Raw genomic sequence first — 19333 nt, forward strand, 5'->3', positions numbered from 1 at the left:
AAAATTATTTATTTGATTTCAAGGGATTAGTACAAGAGTTAAAAGACAGTGATATATTCAGTATCTTTAATACCCTGAACCTATTTTTAATGATATGTAGGCATTGAGATAGTATTTACATACAATAAATTTTATACAAAGAGTACAATTGGATGAATTTTGGTAAATGCATATGGTTGTCTAACTACCAGCATGGTGAAAGACACAGGATACTTCCCTCACCCTAAGAAGTTTGTATGTGCCCTTTATAGTCAGTCCCCTTTCCAGACTCACAGACCTATACAATCATGAGTTTTACCTTTTCTATAATTTTATATAATAGGGATCATAAAATATATAGTGTTTTATGTTTGATTTCTTAGCATAATTTTTTTGGATTTTTGTTTTTATGTATAAGTTTTGTTCCTTTTTATTGCTGGGTGATTCTCCATAGCATGGATATGCTAGTTTATCATTTCACCTTTTCAGTGGACTGCCGAGTTGTTTTTGGATGTTGGTTATTATGACTTGTATACATCTTTTTGTGGACATATTGTTTCATTTCTCTGGGATCAATACGTAGAGTTGGAATTACTGAGTGGTATTATAAGTATATGTTTAACTTTATATTGCCATATGGTTTACCAAAGTGACTGAACCATTTTGTGTTTCCATCAGCAATGTATGAGAGTTTTAGTGTTCTTCATCTTGCCAACATTTGGTATCATCTGTCTCTTTAACATAAGTCATTCTAGTGGGTGTGTAGTGGTATCTCATTTTGGTTTTAATTTTCATTTCCCTGATAACTGGTGAGGTTGAGCATCCTTTCCATCTGTATATTTTATGCGATTTGTTTGTTTGAAACTTCTATCATTTTTAAAAAACATTATAAGTTATAATGATTCTTTATATATTTTGTGTAAATCCTTTGGTCAGGTATGTTACACAGATATTTTCTCTGAGGCTTGTCTTTTTCTTTGTGTCATTTGAAAAGCAGAAGTTTTTTTTTTTTAATCTCAATGAAGTTCATTTCATCAGTATCTTTTTCTCTTAAAATTTGTTTTTTTAATGTCCTGTTCCAAAAAATCTTTGCCTAACTATGTCAAATGCAAAAGAAAAATTCTATTTTTTCTTCTAAACATTTAGTAGTAACTTATATTTTGATCTCTGACCCATTTCTGTTTAATTTTTCTATCTGATGTGAGGTAGGAGTTGAGGTTTTATATTCGAGTAGAAAATCCACTTGTTCTAGCACCATTTGTTGAAAAGACTGTCTGTTGTCACATTGAGTTACCTCGACATCTTTGTTTAGTCATTTGACCATGTGCATGTTGGTGTATTTCTGGATCCGACACACAAATCTTGGAGATACTGTGGATTGGGTTCCAGATCGTCATAATAAAGCAAATGTCACAATAAAGCAAGTCACATAAATTGTTTGGTTTCCCAGTACATATAAAAGTTATGTTTACATTATATTGTACTCTGTTAAGTGTGCAATAGCATTATATATAAAGAAGCAATGTACATAATTTAATAAATGCTTTATTGCTGAAAATTGCTAATGATTATATGAGCCTTCAGTGAATTGGAATCTTTTTTCTGGTGGAAGATCTTATCTTCATGTTGATGGCTGCTAACTGATCAAGTTGGTGGTTGCTGAAGGTTAGAGTGGCTGTGGCAGTTTCTTAAAAGAAGACAATGAAGTTTGCTGCATAAATTAACTCTTCTTTTCAGGAACGATTTCTCTGTAGCATGTCAGGCTGTTTGCATTTTACCCACAGTAGAACTTTCAAAATTGGATCCAATTCTCTCAAACCCCTTTATTGCTATATCAACTAAGTTTATTTAATATTCTAAATCCTTTGTTGTTATTTCAACAAGATTGACAGCATCTTCACCAGGAGTAGATTCTATCTCAGGAAACATTTTCTTAAAAGCATGATGTAGACTCATTTTAAAAAAAAAAAAAAACTTTTTTTTTTTTTCAAAAGTTTTTGCTCATCCGTAAGAAGAAACTCTTCACGTTTTCAAGTTTTATTACGAGAGTGCAGCAATTGAGTTAAATCTTGAAGCTCCACTTCAAATTCTCTTGCCATTTCCACCATATCTTCAGGTCCTTCCTCCACTGCTGTCTTGAACTTCTCCAGGTCATCCATGAGGGTTGGAATCAGTTCTTCAAAACTCCTGTTAGTGTATATATATTTTGTCAAACTCCTCTCTTGAATCACAAATGTTCTTAATGGCATCTAGAATGGCAAATCTTCCAGAAAGTTTTTAATTTACTATGTCCAGATCCATCAGTATGGCAGCTATAGCCTTGCAAAATGTATTTCTAAAGTAACAAGACTCAATATTACTCTTTGATACATGAGCTGCAGAATGGGTATTGTGTTAGTAGGTATGAAAACAACATTAATCTCCTTGTATATCTCCATCAGAGCTCTTGAATGACCAGGTGGATTGTCAGTGACCACTAATATTTTTAAAGGAATTTTTTTCTCCTTGAGCAGTAGGTCTTAACTGTGGTCTTAAAATATTCAGTAAGCCATAATAAAAACACATGTGCTATCATCCAGGCTTTGTTCTGTTTATAGAGCACATGCAGTATAGAGTTAATATAATTCTTAAGGGCCCTAGAATTTGGGAAATGGTAAAAATGAGCATTGGCTTCAACTTCAAGTCACCACTGCATTAGACTCTAACAAGAGAGTCAACCTGTTCTTGAAGCTTTGAAACCAGGCATTGACTTCTCTCTAACTATGAAAGTCCTTGCTGGAATCTTCTTCCGATATGAGACCTTTTTGTCTACATTGAAAAATCTGTTGTTTCATGTAGCCACCTTCATCAGTAATCTTAGAGTGATCTGGATAACTTGCTGCAGATTCTGTATCAGCACTTGTTACTTCATGTTGCACTTTTGTATTATAGAGATGACTTCTTTCCTTAAACGTCATAAGCCAACCTTAGCTAGCTTCCAACTTTTCTTCTGCAGCTTCCTCACCTGTCAGCCTTCATAGAATTAAAGAGAGTTAGAGCCTTGCTCTGGATTAGGCTTTGGCTGGTTTAATAGTCTGTCCAGACCACTCAGATTTTTTCCATATAAGCAATAAAGCTGTTTTGATTTCTTGCCATTTTTGTGTTCACTGGAGTCACATTTCTAATTTTCCTTAAGAACTTCTCCTTTACATTCACAAGTTGGCTACTGACATAAGAGATCTAAATTTTGGCTTATCAGCTTTTAGCATGCCTTCCTCACTAAGCTAAATCATTTCTAGCTTTTGATTTAAAGTAAGAGACTTGCAACTCTTTCTTTCACTTGAGGTCATTGTAAAGTATATTAACTGGCCTCATTTCTATATTGTTGTGTGTCAGGGAATAGGAGGTCAGAGGAGAGGGAGAAAGACAAGGGAAGTGGGCTAATCAGAACACACCCTAGCATTTATCAGTTTAGTTCACCATCTTATACAGGTGCAGTTTGTGGGACCTCAAAAATAATTACTACAGTAACATCAAAAATCACTAATTAGGAATCACCACAATGAAATAATAACAAAGAGTTTGAAATATTGCAAATATTACAATAATGTGACAAAAAGGGACCATATGCTCTTGGAAAAATGGAACCACTAAACTTGGTCAACACAGGGTTGCCCCAAACCTTTAATTTGTGAAAGACACAGTTACCTGCCAAGTGCAATAAAGTGAGGTGTGCCTGTATTGTGTGTAATTGATCTTTATGTCTGTCCTTAATGCCAATACCACAATGGCTTTACTATTATATCTTTATATGTAGAAATCTAGTAGTATGAGTCTTCCAGTTTTTTTGTTTTTCAAATTTGTTTTGCTAATCTAGGTCTTTGATCTTTCCTTATAAAGTTTATAAAGACTATAATCATTTTACCAATTCCTGAAAAAGCCTTTTAGGATTTTGATTAGGACTGTATTAAAACTTAGATTAATTTGGAAAGAATTGCCACATCAATAGTAGTATTTCAGTTTACTTAGTTTATCTCACCTGTGTATGTTTTTAATTTCTCTCAGCATTGTCTTTATAGTGTCATTTCCCTTCAACCCAAAGAACTTTCTGAACCATTTCTAGTGGCACTGAGAGCATGCTACTTTAAATTGTGGAGAAAAGCATAGAGTAAATTGTGCTTTGAAAGGGTCCTCTCCAAAATTCAGGCGTTGCCAATGTGATAGTATTAAGAGGTGGGGCCTTTTAAGAGGTAATTGGGCCATAAAGACTCCTTCCTTCTAAATGGAATTAAGTTCTTATAAAAGGGGCTTGGTGCAGGGTTCAGCTAGCTTACTTGCCCTTCTGCCTTCTGCTGTGAGAGTGCAGCAAGAAGGCCCTCACCAGACACTGAATGCTGTTGCCATGATCGTGGAATTCCAGGTGCCAGACTGTGAGAAAATAAGCTTCTGTTATTTGTAAATGACTTATTCTCAGGAATTTTGTTATAGCAGCACAAAATGTACTAGACCCTTCATAGAAACCATAATAAAGGCTCATATTAGATAATAAAAGTATATTTTTTAAAGCTTTTACTATTATTACAAATTATGACAAATATTATTTATAATATTGTTATTAAAGCTTTTCCTGTTGGGAAATATCTCAACCCATTTACTATTGTATCTCCTCCCCTGACTTGGGTGAAAGATGGTGAGACCACAAAGCATTGGTAGTTTCTTTTTTTTCCTTTGAGATGGAGCCTTGCTCTTTTTCCCAGGCTGGAGTGCAGTGGTGTCATTTTGGCTCACTGCAACCTCTGCTTCCTGGATTCAAGTAATTCTTCTGCATCATCCTCCTGAAGAGCTGGGACTACAGGTGCACACCACCACAGCTGGGTAATTTTTTTTTTTTTTTTTTTTTTTGTATTTTTGGTAGAGACAAGGTTTAACCCTGTTGGCCAGGCTGGTCTCAAACTCCTGACCTCAAAGTGATCTGCCCGCCTCAGCCCCCTAGAGTGCTGGGATCACAGGCATGAGCCACCACACCCGGCAGCATTCTTAGTATCTATAGCTTTTTTTCTTTCTGCTTCTCCCTACCACCTTCCACAGCTCCCTTAAAAGAAATTACTTAAAGGTATTTGGGAAGTGGACGCAAAGTAGTGAGCCTGAAGATAGATGACCTACACTTTCCCCTGAAAGCTGTATATAAAATTAAATTTTATATATAAACATATATAAATACAGTCTTCATTTGTTTCAGCAGTAGCACTTAGGAAGTAAAAAAAAATCCTTTGGTAACAGCAAGAAAAAAGTAAGATAATAAGTACATGGGAACCTATAAATAAACTTTGAAATCCATTAAAGTCCACTTAGGTAAATTTAAAACAGTTACTAAAAGAGAAGACTGAAATATTACTCTTTTTGAATTACTTTCTAGGTATAATTCTGTTCTGATAAAAAATGCATTGTCTTTCTTTGGGGAGCTTTTGCGGGTGGGTAGCAGAATTCACTAAGTGATTTAAAATTTAATCTGAAGACTAAAGCCAGAATGGCCAGGACATTTTAAAGATAAATAATGAGTGGGGATTTGCCTTTCTAAATACTAAGACTTAATGTAATTTTAAGACTATGCTACTGATGATGGATTTGAAAAATAAATCAATAAAAATGAAATTAATGTTTATAGAACTATTATGGTTTTATAAAAAGTGCTCTCAAACATTGCTTGGAAAATTAAGTGTTACTACTCAGTAGATGGTGCTAGAATTACTGGTTAATCAATATATTACTTCCAGTAAACTCATAGGAAAGGAAAATATATAAATAAGAACAATAAACCATTAAAAGATATTGATTCTTACCAGTAATCAGAGAAGTGCAAATTGAAACAAAGAACCTTTTTTATTTTTTTGAGACAGAGTCTTGCTCTGTTGCCCAGGCTGGAGTGCAGTGGTGCAATCTCGGCTCACTGCATCCTCCACCTCCTGTGCCACCTCTCAGGTTCAAGCTTTTCTCCTGCCTCAGTCTCCTGACTAGCTGGGACTACAGGTGCATGCCACTGCACCTGGCTAATTTTTATATTTTTAGTAGAGACGGGAGTATCACCATGTTGACCAGGATGGTCTTGATCTCCTGACCTCGTGATCCACCCACGTTGGCCTCCCGAAGTGCTGGGATTACAGGCATGAGCCACCTCACCCAGTCCAAAGAACCATTTTTTGCCAGTGAAATCTAATGTCTGCAAGTGTGGCAACCACAGTATCCCCAACGCTCCAAGTGGGAATACAAATTGGTATAACTTTTTCTTATAAAAAAAGTTTGAGAATATATTTCAGGAAAAGAAGAAATTGTTTCTTTTGATTCATGCTTTCTCTTACAGTAATCTATCAAGTGTTTTTGAAGAATAAGTAATGATATAAGAAAGAAAATCCTTGTAATATTGAGAATAGGTAAAATGATCTTCAGTGTGAATCTCGTTTAATTTTTTAAATTAATATATCTGCATATGTGTTTTTCAGGGAAATATGTCAAGTGATGGGCAGTACATAGCTAAGATTGATGAGAATACCAGTTGCTTTTACTTTTTCTTTGTAGCTTTGTGTACAAGGTAGCTTTTTTCAAGATCTTCCAGAGAATGAGAAAAACGTGCATTATTTATTTAAAACAAAAAAAAAGACCTTGTAGGATTTCTGTGCAATATGTTTACTTTAAGAAAAAAGAAAATATAGATGATTGTGGCTTATAAATTTTTATTGGCAAATGGTGAGACCTTTATTTGTATAGAGGAATAAAAGAGAAAAGAATACAAGTCTCCGATTAAGTTAATATAAAATTTAGCAGCTTGATGGTATTGGTTTCAATTTATAGGTAGAAAGACTTTTTTTTTTGAGATGGAATCTCTCCCAGTCGCCCAGGCTGGAGTGCAGTGGTGCGATCTTGGAACCTCCACATCTGAGGTTCAAGCAATTCCCCTGCCTCAGCCTTCTGAGTAGCTGGGATTACAGGCACATACCATGCCTGAAAGACTCTTAATAGATTAAAACACAAATAAAAAGATACACTTGGATTTTTCAGTATTGGTTTCTCTTATGCAGTTCATGAAATAATTTTGAAAAGACTTTCTGACTCAATTTACAGCTCTCTAGTTTCTTGAAGTGCCATAGATTTAAGAGTTTTATAGCATTTGTTTAACATATTTTTTTGCTAAGTGTTTTGTCAGGAAAAAAAAGTTGTGATGCTCACCTTAACAAATTTCACAACTTTGGCAAATGTAGGAACATAATAAAGTGGTTGTTAAAATAATCCAGATTCAAAGGATTAATAAGATGGCAATAAGCTGTACAATCTTTAAATTGATTCTTGAGGTAAGATTACCTATATTGCTTTTGTGTAACTAAATTTAAGCCAAAATTTAAGCAAACAGTATAGGACTGTGAGAGAGGGAGGAAGCCTTCTGGGTTAATGGTGGTATCACTAACAAATGCCATAGCTCTTCTACTCTCATCCCTCCCCCATTTTTGCAATTGCTTATTAAGGAGAGAGCTTTTTAAAAGCCTAAGGACTACTTTTTACCCTAAAGCTATAGAGTCATAAGCTCTGTGGACCTCTAGGCATATACACTTCTAAGAAGTTCACAATAGCTTGTATACAGAGCCACTTCTGCCTGTGAGCCAACCAATCTAGGTAGACCAATTTCTTCATGCTAAAGGAAGCAACTCCTCCTAGGGGGTAGAAAGTCCAGTTGAAATCTCCAACTTTCTTCTTCTTCTTCTTCTTCTTATTATTATTATTATTATTTTGTGACAGAGTATCACTCTGTCACCCAGGCTAGAGTGCAGTGGCACGGTCTTGGCTCACAGCAACCACCACCACCCAGGTTCAGGAGATTCTCATGCCTCAATCTCCCGAGTAGCTGGGATTACAGGCATGCACCACCATGCCTGGCTAATTTTTGCATTTTCAGTAGAGACAGAATTTTGCCATGTTGGCCAGGCAGATGTCAAACTCTTGGTCTCAAGTGATCTGCTGCTTGCTCTAGCCTCCGAAAATGCTGGGTTTACAGGCATGAGACTGGTCTCAAACTCCTGCGCTCAAATGATCTGCTCATCTGGGCCTCCGAAAATGCTGGGTGTACAGGCATGAGACTGGTCTCAAACTCCTGCTCTCAAGTGATTTGCTCATCTGGGCCTCCGAAAATGCTGGGTTTACAGGCATGAGACTGGTCTCAAACTCCTGCCCTCAAATGATCTGCTCATCTGGGCCTCCGAAAATGCTGGGTTTACAGGCATGAGACTGATCTCAAACTCCTGCCCTCAAATGATCTGCTCATCTGGGCCTCCAAATATGCTGGGTTTACAGGCATGAGACTGGTCTCAAACTCCTGCCCTCAAATGATCTGCTCATCTGGGCCTCCAAAAATGCTGGGTTTACAGGCATGAGCCACCACACCTCGCCTAAATCTCCATCTTTACTCCTATTTAGTTCTATGTTAATGAGTTGTTTTCTTTTTTATCTTTTGTTTTAGTTTTTCCCCAAAATGTATGACTTGTTCTTTAATAATGAATAAGTATTCTGCACATGTACCCCAAAACCTAAAATGCAATTAAAAAAAAATAATGAATAAATATTCCTAAATTTATTAGGAATAATAAATGCAAAGAAAATTGGTTTTTTAGTTACAGTAGAAGATTTTGCATATTTTTGTTATTTGCTGTATGATAAATAATGTATTATTTTAGAATTCAGCTGAGGAGAGATGACATGAATTGATTTAACTTTTCCTTATCTCCTGGCTATTTTACTTTTTCTTTTTTTTCTTTGAGACGAGTCTCTCTGTTGCCCAGTCCTGAGTGCAGTGGTGCGATCTTGGCACACTGCAGCCTTCACCTCTCAGGTTCAAGCAATTCTCCTGACTCAGCCTCCTAAGTAGCTGGGACTACAGGTGCATGAGACCATCCTCACCTACTGTCCGTATTTTTAGCAGAGATGGGGTTTTACCATGTTGGCCAGGCTGGTCTCAAACTCTTGACCTCAGGTGATCTGCCTGCCTTGGCCTCCCAAAGTACTGGAATTACAGGCATGACCCACCACACCTGGTCTTGGCCATTTTATTAGCTCTGTTAGTTGTATGTCATATAAACTTTTTTATTCTTAGTAGTTCATTTTATTGGAAGGGTTGACATTACAAACAATTCCAGCAAGGTGTGGTGACTCATGCCTGTAATCCGAGCACTTTGGGAGGCCAAGGCAGGAGGATTGCTTGAGGCCAGTAGTTCTGCAACAGCCTGGGCAATCAAATGATACTCTTTCTCTACAAAATATTTTTTAAATTAGCCTGGTGTGTTGGCACATGCCTGTAATCCCAGACACTTGGGAGGCTGAAGCAGGAGGATAGCTTTAACCTAGGGGGTCAAGGCTTGCAGTGAGCCGTGATTGTGCCACTGCACTTAAGCGTAGGCAACAGAGCAAGATCCTGTCTTTTAAAACAACAACAACAACAAAAAGAAATAGAAAACTCCAGAGCTTTCAGGCTTAGAAAATCTCACCCCTAAAGGTGTTGAAAATAATGAAGATCTATGTGAAGAGACACCTGGAAAGGTCCATGATATTAGTAGCATCAGGTGAAATAACATACCTGTTAGATGTTTGTTTGTTTGTTTGTTTGTTTCGTGAATTGGGCAGCTTCCCGAGCCAGAGTAGGCTCTGAGAATCACATTAGAGGTTTAACGGAAAGTCAGATTCAGAGACAGTTAAGAGCCCTCCTAGGGTTGGAGCAAACCTCAAACAGTGGCAACAACATGCCCTTCAGTGGAGCCCAGCTTTTACTGGATCGAGCAAAGGAAGTTAGAAACTAGTTTCAGATGAATTAAAACAAAAAACTTAACCAAAACAAATGAGATGTAGCCAATGATACTTAGAAGGTACTTAGAGAAGGCCTGTATTTAAAAAGCAGATCTCAAATCAATACCCTAATCGTCCACATTGGGAAACTAGAAAAAGAGGAGCAGACTAAACCCAAGCAGGCAGAGAGAGAGAAATAATAAAGATGTGTGAGCAGAAATAAATGTAGTAATGTAGAAAAATGATAGAGAAAAGGAACAAAACCAAAAACTGGTTTTCTGAAGAGATCAACAAATTAGATAAACTTTAGCTATTGCTGATCAATAAAAAAAGAAGGCTCAAGTTACTAATCACAAATGAAATAGAGGAAATCAGAAGTAAAAAGGATTGGGGAATACAGTGAAGAATGTGTATGCCAGCAGATTAGAGAATTTGATGAAATAGGCAAATTAAATACTGATGTAAGGTGAAACAGAAAATCTGAATAAACCTATGATACAGATTGAGTGTGTCCCCCAAAACATATTAATCCACTCCTGGTACCTGTGAATGTGACCTTATTTGGAAATATACAGTAGTCTTCCCCCTTATAAGGGGATGCCTGAACCTACAGATAGTACCAAACCCATATATACTATGTTTTTTCCTGTACAAACATACCTATGAAAAAGCTTTGTTTACTGTTTGTTTGTTTTTTTAGAGACGGGGTTTCACCATGTTGGTCAGGCTGGTCTTGAACTCCTGATATTGTCATCCGCCCATCATGGCCTGCCAAAGTGCTGGGATTACAGGTGTCAACCACTGCACCCAGCCAATAAAGCTTAGTTTGTAAATTAGTCACAGTAAGAGATTAACAACAGTAATTAAAAAATAGAGCAATTATAACAATATACTATAAAAGAAGTTACATGAATATTCTCTCTTTTCTCTCCAAATACTTTATTTTACCATACCATGAGTAATTGTGGAAAGCAGAACTGCAGATAAGAGGGGACCACTGTAAGGTCTTTGCAGATGTGGTCAAGTTATGATGAAGTCATTTTGGATTAGAGTGGACCCTGAATCCAATGACTGGTTGCCTTGTAAGGAGAGAGAGACTTGGAGACACAGACATACACACAGAAGGAAAAGGACCATGTAAAGATGGAGACAGAGATTGTCAAGGAATGCCAAGGATTGGCAGCAGCCACCAGAAGCTAGGAAGAGGCAAGGAAGGACTCTTCCCTAGAGCTATCAGAAGGAAAATGACCCTGCTGACACCCTAATTTTGGGTGTCTGGACTCCAGAGCTGTGAGAGAATAAATCTGCTGTTTTAAGCCACTTAGTTTATGATAAAATATATAGCAGCCCTAGTGAACTAACACAACTTAGAATAATGAGGTTAGATTAGTAATTCATAAACTTCCGTCAAAGAAAAGCCCATGACCAGGTATCTTTACTGGTATTTTCTTTTTTTTCTTTTTCTTTCTTTCGTTTCTTTTTTTTCTTTTTTCTATTTTTTTTGTTGAATAGAGATGGGGGTCTTACAATGTTAGCCAGGCTGATCTCGAACTCCAGGGCTCAAGCGATCTGCCCACCTTGGCCTCCCAAAGTGCTGGGATTACAGGCATAAGCCACCACACCCTGCCCTGCCTCCACTGGCATATTCTGTCAGACATTTAAAGACGAATTAATGCCCTTTCTTCACAGACGTTTTCAAAGTATAGAGAGGAGGGAAGACTTCATTTAGTGAGGCCAGTATTGTTAATATGAAAACCAAAGAAAATTACAGATACCGCTTATGAGTACCAACACAAAAAATCCTCGGCAAACATTAGCAAACCAAGTTTTGCAACATATAAAAAGTGTTATACTCCACAACCAAGTGGAATTTATCCAAGGAGTGCAAAGTTGGTTTAACACCGTGTGTGCGTGTTTGTGTGTGTGTGTGTGTGTGTGTCTGTCTATCTGTCTCATCTTGCCCTGTCGTCCAGGCTGGAGCACAGTGGCACAATCATGACTCACTGCAGCTTTGACCTCCCTGGTTCAGGATATATTCCTGCCTCAGCCTCCAAGTAGCTGTGACCACAGGTGTACACCACTATGCCTATCTGTTAATAATTTTTTTTTAACTGATTTGTGGAGATGGAATCTCCCTGTGTTGTCCAGACTGGTCTCAAACTTCTGAGTTCCAGTGATCCTCCTGCCTCAGCCTTCCAGAGAGCTGGAATTACAGGCATGGGCCATTGTACCTGGCTGGTTTAACACTCAAAGTCAATTACTGTAATACAGTATATTAGTAGAGTAAGTGACACAAACCACATGATCATCTCTGTAGACATTCTCCAAAAAGGCATTTGGCCGAATCCAACACGTTTTCTTGATTTAAAAACAAATAAACCCAACAAACCAGGAATAGAAGGGAGCTTCCTTAACCTGAGTTACAAAATCACACAGCTAAAAGATTGAACAGCTTCCCAAGATCAGGAACAAGGCAAGATGTCCACTCTCACCACTTAATCCAACATTGTACATGAGGTCTAGCCAGGAAAATTAGGCAATAAAAAGAAACCAAAGTCATTCAAATTGCAAAAGAGGAGGTAAAACTGTCTCAGTTATGCTGTACATAGAAAATCCCTCCACAAAACAGTTTAGCAAGTTCAGCAAGGTTCAGACTACCACATCATTTAAAAAAAAAAAAAAAGCCGGATGTAGTGGCTCATGCCTGTAATTCCAGCACTTTGGTTGGCTGAGGCGGGCGGATCATGAGGTTAGGGGTTTGAGACCAGCCTGGCCAACATAGTGAAACCCCATCTCTACCGAAAACATGCAAAAAAATTAGGCGGGCATGGTGGTAGGCGTCTGTAATTCCAACTACTTGGGAGGCTGAGGCAAGAATAATTTCTTGAACCTGGGAGATGGAGGTTCCAGCGAGCTGAGATCACGCTACTGCACTCCAGTCCCGGCAACAGTGTGAAACTCCATGTGAAAAAAAAAAAAAAGGTGTATTGCTCTACACTAGCAGTGAACAATATGAGCATGAAAGTTTGAAAACAGTTTTGTTTACAGTGGCATCAAAAATAATACAACACTTAGGAATAAATATAAATGTATAAGACTTATATTTTGTAAATTACAAAATGTTGCTGAAATTACATGGAAAGACATGTTCATGGATCAAAAGACTTAAAATTGTTACTATGACATTACTTTCCAAATTGATACGCTGATTCAGTGCATTTTCTACCAAAATCCCAACTGACTTTGCAAGATTCACAAGCCGGTCCTAAAATTCATATGAAAATTTAAGAGACTTGAAATAGTCTAAACAATTTTGTAAAAGAAGAATAAATTGGGAGGATTTACACTTTACCAATTTTAAAACTTACTACAGACTACATTGGTCAGCTTAATGTGACGCTGGCATGAGGATAGATATAAATAGTGGAATAGAGTGTCCAGCAGTAAAATGTATGGCCAGTGACTTCTAACAAGTATTCCAAAACAGTTCTTTGGGGGAAAGAATTGTTTTTTCACCAAAAGGTGCTGGAACTGATTATCCACATGCAACAGAATGAGGTTGGACCCTTCCTTACACCATACACAAAATTAACTTGACGTGCATCCTAGATCTAAAGCCCTAAAACTATAAAACTCTTAGAAGAAAGCGTAGGATTAGATCTTCATGACCAAGTTTTTTAGGTATGACATCAAAAGCACAAGTGACCAAAAAAATATAAATTAGAATTCATTGAAGTTAAAACTTGGGTGCTGCTAACAGTACTATCAATGAAATAATAAGAAAACTCAAAGAATGGGAGACAATATTCACAAATCATATGTCTAATAATGGATTGTTTCAGAATATATCAAGAATTCTTAACAATGCAACAAGAAAATGGTAACTAACTCAGTAAAAAAATGAGCAAGGATCTGAATAGACATTTTTCCAAAGAAGGTGTAATGTGTCATGAAGCACATGAAAAGATGCTCAACATCATTAGTCAGTTAGTAAAATAACAAACCTTAGACCATGATATATACTACCTCTCATCTACTAAAACGGGTTTAATTAAGATAATATGTGTTCATGAGTATGTGGAGAAGTCAGAATCCTTATGCATTGTTGTTGGGAATGAGAATCCTTATACTCATTGTTGGGAATGTAAATGATGTAGCTGCTTTGGAAAATGGTTTGGCCTTCCTCAAAATAGTTAACATATGATACAGAAATTCTACTCCTAAGTATATATGCAAGAGAAATAAAAATATATGGCCAAACAAAAACTTGAGCATGTAATAGCCAAAGAGTGGAAACAGCCCAAGTATTTGTCAACTAATGAATGGATAAATAAAATGAGATATATTCATACAATGGAATGCAGTAGAAAAGTAAAAAGTACTGATACATGCATCAACATTGATGAACCTTGAAAACATTATTCTAGGAGAAAAGTCAGTCATCACAAAACTACATATTGTATGATCACATTTATAGGAAATATTCAGGGTAGGCACATCTGTAGAGACAAAAAGTAGTATAGTGGTTGCTTAGGGTTGGGGGCAAGTTGAGAAGTTGTAACTGAATGTTTATGAACATCGAATTTCCTTTTGGGGTGTGAAAATGTTCTAAAATTAGATTGTGGTGATGGAGAGTCATAGCTGCAAACAGAAACCATTGAATTTTACATGTTAGATGGGTGAGTTGTTTACTATGTGAATTATGTCTCCATAAAAGTGTTTAAAACAAAACAGGTATATCCAATTGATATAAATCAACTAAAAGTAATGTATATATTTCAGAGTTCAGGTTGATACAGTTGTTACTTGTTTGATTCAAGAGAGAACATGCAGCATTTGCCTACTGAATGCTAGGTTTCTCTGTGCTGCTTTAAATTAGAAGGCAGTCTGAATGGTTTTGTTAGTGATTTTGTTTGTTTGTTTTGAGTTTAGGAGTGGAGGTTTAATAGGTAGAAGAGAAGAGAAAGAGAAACAGCCCTCTCTGTGTTAGTTTTTGAAATGGACTTTCACTCTTGTTGCCCACGCTGCAGTACAGTGGCGCAATCTCAGCTCACGGCAACCTCCGCCTCCCGGTGTGAGCGATTCTCCTGCCTCAGCCTCCCAAGTAGCTGGGATTATAGGCATGCAACACCACACCCGGCTAATTTTGTGTTTTTAGTAGAGACGGGTTCTTCATTTTGATCAGGCTGGTCTCAAATTCCCAACCTCAGGTGATCCACTTGCCTCAGCCTCCCAAAGTGCTGGGATTACAGGCGTGAGCTACTGCACCTGGACAGCCTGAATCAGTGAAATGGTACCGAAATATAATACAATTAAGGATTTTATTGGACTCAAATGGATGACTGTTCCTAATAACCTTTTAGATACTAAATCAGTATTAGAATTATTTTGTTACTCATTTTTTAAAACTAACAGTTTTTTAGCCTTTTATAAAAGAGAATGTTGGCAAATACAGCTATAATAAAGGTTCTCATGATTTATAAGACTTAAAATATTTCATTTAAATTTTTTTGTGTTATATAGCAGACTTACTGTGTCTTATATAGCAGTGTTTAAGGATCATTATTTTAGTTTGAATGTGCCAGTGAGTTCTTCATATTAACCTTTTTGCAATATATAATTGATGCTGAATACAGATTTTGGTTGTGCTTTTAATGTAATTCTTAGGATGGGAAATCATAGCTTGTTGCAAATATCAGAATGTATTTTTTAAATCTTTGAGAGAATCATTTGTGCATTATAACATGTCTTCAATGTGTTGTTTAATTCCTTTCATTGTGCCAAGATATGTTCCATTTTCTTATTCAGAGCACTTATATATGGAAATAAAGACATTAATTCATGCATTAAGGTGATTTCAAATAAATTATATGCACTAGAACTTAAAGAATAATTAAATATGCTTTTAGCTTTTTAAAAAAATACTTTTATTTTTGGTTACTGTAAGATATGAGAGTGGAGGTAGGTGCAAAGCATTGTCAATTTGGTCCAGTGCTCCTGCAGTCTGGAATTATATGCTGAAGTCTCAGGGATGAGTATAGTACAGCATATTGGAACTTTCTGGTCAGAGAAACTTTCTGATCTACTTTATTTTTGGAGACAAAGTCTTGCTCTTGTCACCGGAGCTGGAGAGCAGTGGTGTGATCTAAGTGCAATCTCCACCTCTCGGGTTCAGGCAGTTCTCATGCCTCAGCCTCCCAAACAGCTGGAATTATAGGCATGCGCTAATTTTTGTATTTTTAGTAGAGACTGGGTTTTACCATATTGGCCAGGCTGGTCTCAAACTCCTGACCTCAAGTGATCTGTCTGCCTCAGCCTCCCTAAGTGGTGATAGGCATGAGCCACCTCACCCAGCCAGATCCACTGTTTATATTGCAAAGATGTTCAAACATAGATACATTTTAACAAAAGATAATGCTGTGCTTACACTTAGAACATGCAGTGCATTGGATTTCTCAACTCATTTTGCTGCTGTTACTTTTGACCAATTAATCAATTCTGTAACCCACTAAAGGTTTGAGAACCACAGTTTATAAAATAGTAATTTGGAGACAGAATTGTGAATTCAGATGTATTCTGAGTTTTTTTCCTAATGCCCCTTTAAAAGTGTTTGTCTTGTGTGTGGTGAAAAACAGATCTCATACTAGGAAGGCAAACATGATCCTCAAATGAGATTTGAAATTAAAATTTTTTTTTTTTTAATTAAAGCATTCTGTCTGATTGCCTGTGAAAGATAACTATGGTATAGTATAATAGAACCAATATATTTACGTGCTCACAAGGAAATTATCCCTCTGGCAGTTAAAGTTTAATTAGAGTTTATGCAAATTTTGAACAAAATGTATAGTCAAACATGGATAAAATCTAGCCAAAGAATATGTTTACATTTATTTTGCTTTTATACTTTTTAAAAGGTAAATTTTATACTGAAGTTTTTAAATGTTTTAATTGCATCAAATTAATTTGCCTTATTTGCTGCTAACTTTGATTTCATATCTATGCTTTTCATATTGAATGGGGAAAGATTTTTGTGCAACTCTTTCACCAAGTATTTTTGCAGGGACACTTAGTCGGTCTGGATGAACCAGCTTCGGGAGCTGGGCAAGAAGCTCTGCTTAAACAAGAGCAAGCAAAAATCATTCGATTCGAGAGACAAGCAGAAGAATTCCTCAATGCAGTCTTTTATAGAAAAGGTTGGTTTCAGTGAAGAATGATATTTAGCATCTGCTTGTCTTGTATTATTAATCTCCTTAATTTCAATGTGATTTTTAAAGTTACTCTTAAAATAAATGTTTTTCTTCATTGATGATATAGTTTATATTGTTCTATATCCCTTGGGTCAAATTCCTATTGGAATTAGGGTTAAGGTAAGCACTTTTCCACACATTTAGGCTCTGATGTGACAGTGAGTTTAAATAGTTTAGAAAATTATTATGAAATTCTAACATTTTAAGCTCTATTTAATTCTATTTAATTTTAAAATAGCACTACATTTTTTTACACAAATTTTCTTATGGAGACCGTTACTGTTTTAATCACTGATAATCAACTGTGTGAATTTTTAATAATTCCAACCTGAAATTTCATTTGGAGAGAAAATGTAGTTATAAAATTAGATTTGTGAGCGTTCTTTTCCTTGATATAGTCTTGTTTCATAAAATTTTTTATATTAAAATTAGGGAAATGATTATTATGTAGTAAAATTTTTCTCCCTAAATTTGAGTTGGCATTTAATAAGCCCAACCTCTTGCACTTTTAAAATTTATCTTTCTCCTTGAAACTTTGGTATATTTGGCTTATTTTACATTTCTTTTGAAATACAGAAAAGTTCTCTAGTAATAGGCTCTTGAGGCTTATAAATCCTTCATAGAGGCATTCAGGTTTGTTCTCTATTTACAAAGCAAAATTGTAACCTTCAGGAAAGTTCCTTTCATGTTCCTTTCTAGTGAAGAGCCTTTACTTTTAAGAAATTCTAAATGGATTTATACTTCTTAGTTATACTTTTTCTCCATTTCCAAGATGGTAGTTACTATGATGGGTTCTAAAGTTTTATACAAACTCTTGATATTCTTAAATATTCTTATTTAATCTTCAGCCGACTCAGTGATTCCATTTTCTTTAATAATTCTTCATATGTTGTAGTTTACACCTCATTCCTCTGGAAGTTCCCTCCTTCCCTTTGACATTGGTTAAAAGTCTGATAGGTGCTGGTTCTGTTGGTTTTCTTTAGAGTTGGACATTAGCTGGGCTTCTGCTTAAAGCGATCAGTATTTCCAAAAGGTGATGTGAGGTGTAGTGTCATATAAAATTAAGAAATACACAGAGATTGTCTCTGTGGCACTTATTTTCCCCATTTTCTTTCATTAGATCCCTAGGCAGAATTAAATCATTTAGAATATCCTTACTTCTCTATAAAATACCACTAACACCTCCTGACCTAAATCTCCCAGCTGTGTCTAATTATCCCTACAGATTGCTCAGAATTCCAAAATTATGTTCAAAATAATCGTTTTCTTAGTTTTATGAACATTTGATTGTTAAAATCACATTTAAGTATAAATAATAATAGAGCAGTTCTATCAGTTTGCTTACCAAATAAAATTTTTTATTTTTTATTTTTTGAGATGGAGTCTCTTATCGCCTAGGTTGGAGTGCAGTGGCACAATCTCAGCTCACTGCAACCTCCATCTCCAAGGTTCAAAATATTCTTCTGCCTCAGTCTCCTGAGTAGCTGGGACTACAGTTACGTGCTACCATGCCTGGCTAATTTTTGTATTTTTAGTCAAGACGGGGTTTCACCATATTGGCCAGACTGGTCTCAAACTCCTGACCTTGTGATCTGCCTGCCTCTGCCTCCCACCAAAGTGCTGGGATTACAGGCATGAGCCACCGTGCCTGGCCTCAAATAAAATATTTTTACAGCTCCTCTCCTGAAGGATGTACACAGAGTCATTGATCTAATATGTTGTTGTAGCAAGCTTCATTATCTGAAAAGAGGACTTCCTCTCAGTAATTTACATGGAGGAATCACTTTTCATACACTCTTTACTTAGGGGGAATAAGGTCAGTCATGTAAGGACTCCTACAGAGAAGTTCTGTGTTAGTTTTCTGCTAGTCCCATCTCTTTGTCATAGAGGAATAACTTTAAAGTTTTTATAAATTTTTTTTTTAAGAAATTAAAGTTTTGGGTTATAACCTTTAGGGGAGGAATTATTACTTTGGAATCAGTCTCAGGATAGATTTCAAGAGATGCGAATGCTCTGAAATTGTAAGTTGAGTTTATTGGTTTTTATGTACAGGCATGGGATGCCCAGAGAAAGAGTTATTGCTTTGGAATTTGGACATTTTCTTCCCTTTTATGTATTAGTATTGCTATTTTTGGATATAATTTATCTTATAAGCATCTCCAAGATAGTCATTAGTACTCTTTAAATTAATACCAAAAATGTTTAGTCTCCAAGGACATGATGGGCACTTTAGTCTGAAGAGAATCATATTTTAATAAATAATTCAAATGCTTAGATTTGGTCCCTTGTTTCAAAGTATTGTAAATGGT

General features: G+C 36.2%; 1 protein-coding gene across 39 annotated transcripts in view; it reads left to right on the forward strand.

The window, feature by feature from the left end:
• Positions 1 to 19333, forward strand: part of LCOR (ligand dependent nuclear receptor corepressor) — a 144606-nt gene that overhangs the window by 88764 nt on the left and 36509 nt on the right. For all 39 annotated transcript variants that reach the window (XM_054243180.2, XM_078346167.1, XM_054243185.2 and 36 more), the window contains one exon: positions 16838 to 16970. In XM_054243180.2, the coding sequence (XP_054099155.1) occupies positions 16838 to 16970 (133 nt within the window). The remainder of the gene's footprint in view (positions 1 to 16837; positions 16971 to 19333) is intronic.

Source organism: Callithrix jacchus, chromosome 12 (genome assembly GCF_049354715.1).
Source record: "Callithrix jacchus isolate 240 chromosome 12, calJac240_pri, whole genome shotgun sequence".
NCBI classification, from domain to species: Eukaryota; Metazoa; Chordata; class Mammalia; order Primates; family Cebidae; genus Callithrix; species Callithrix jacchus.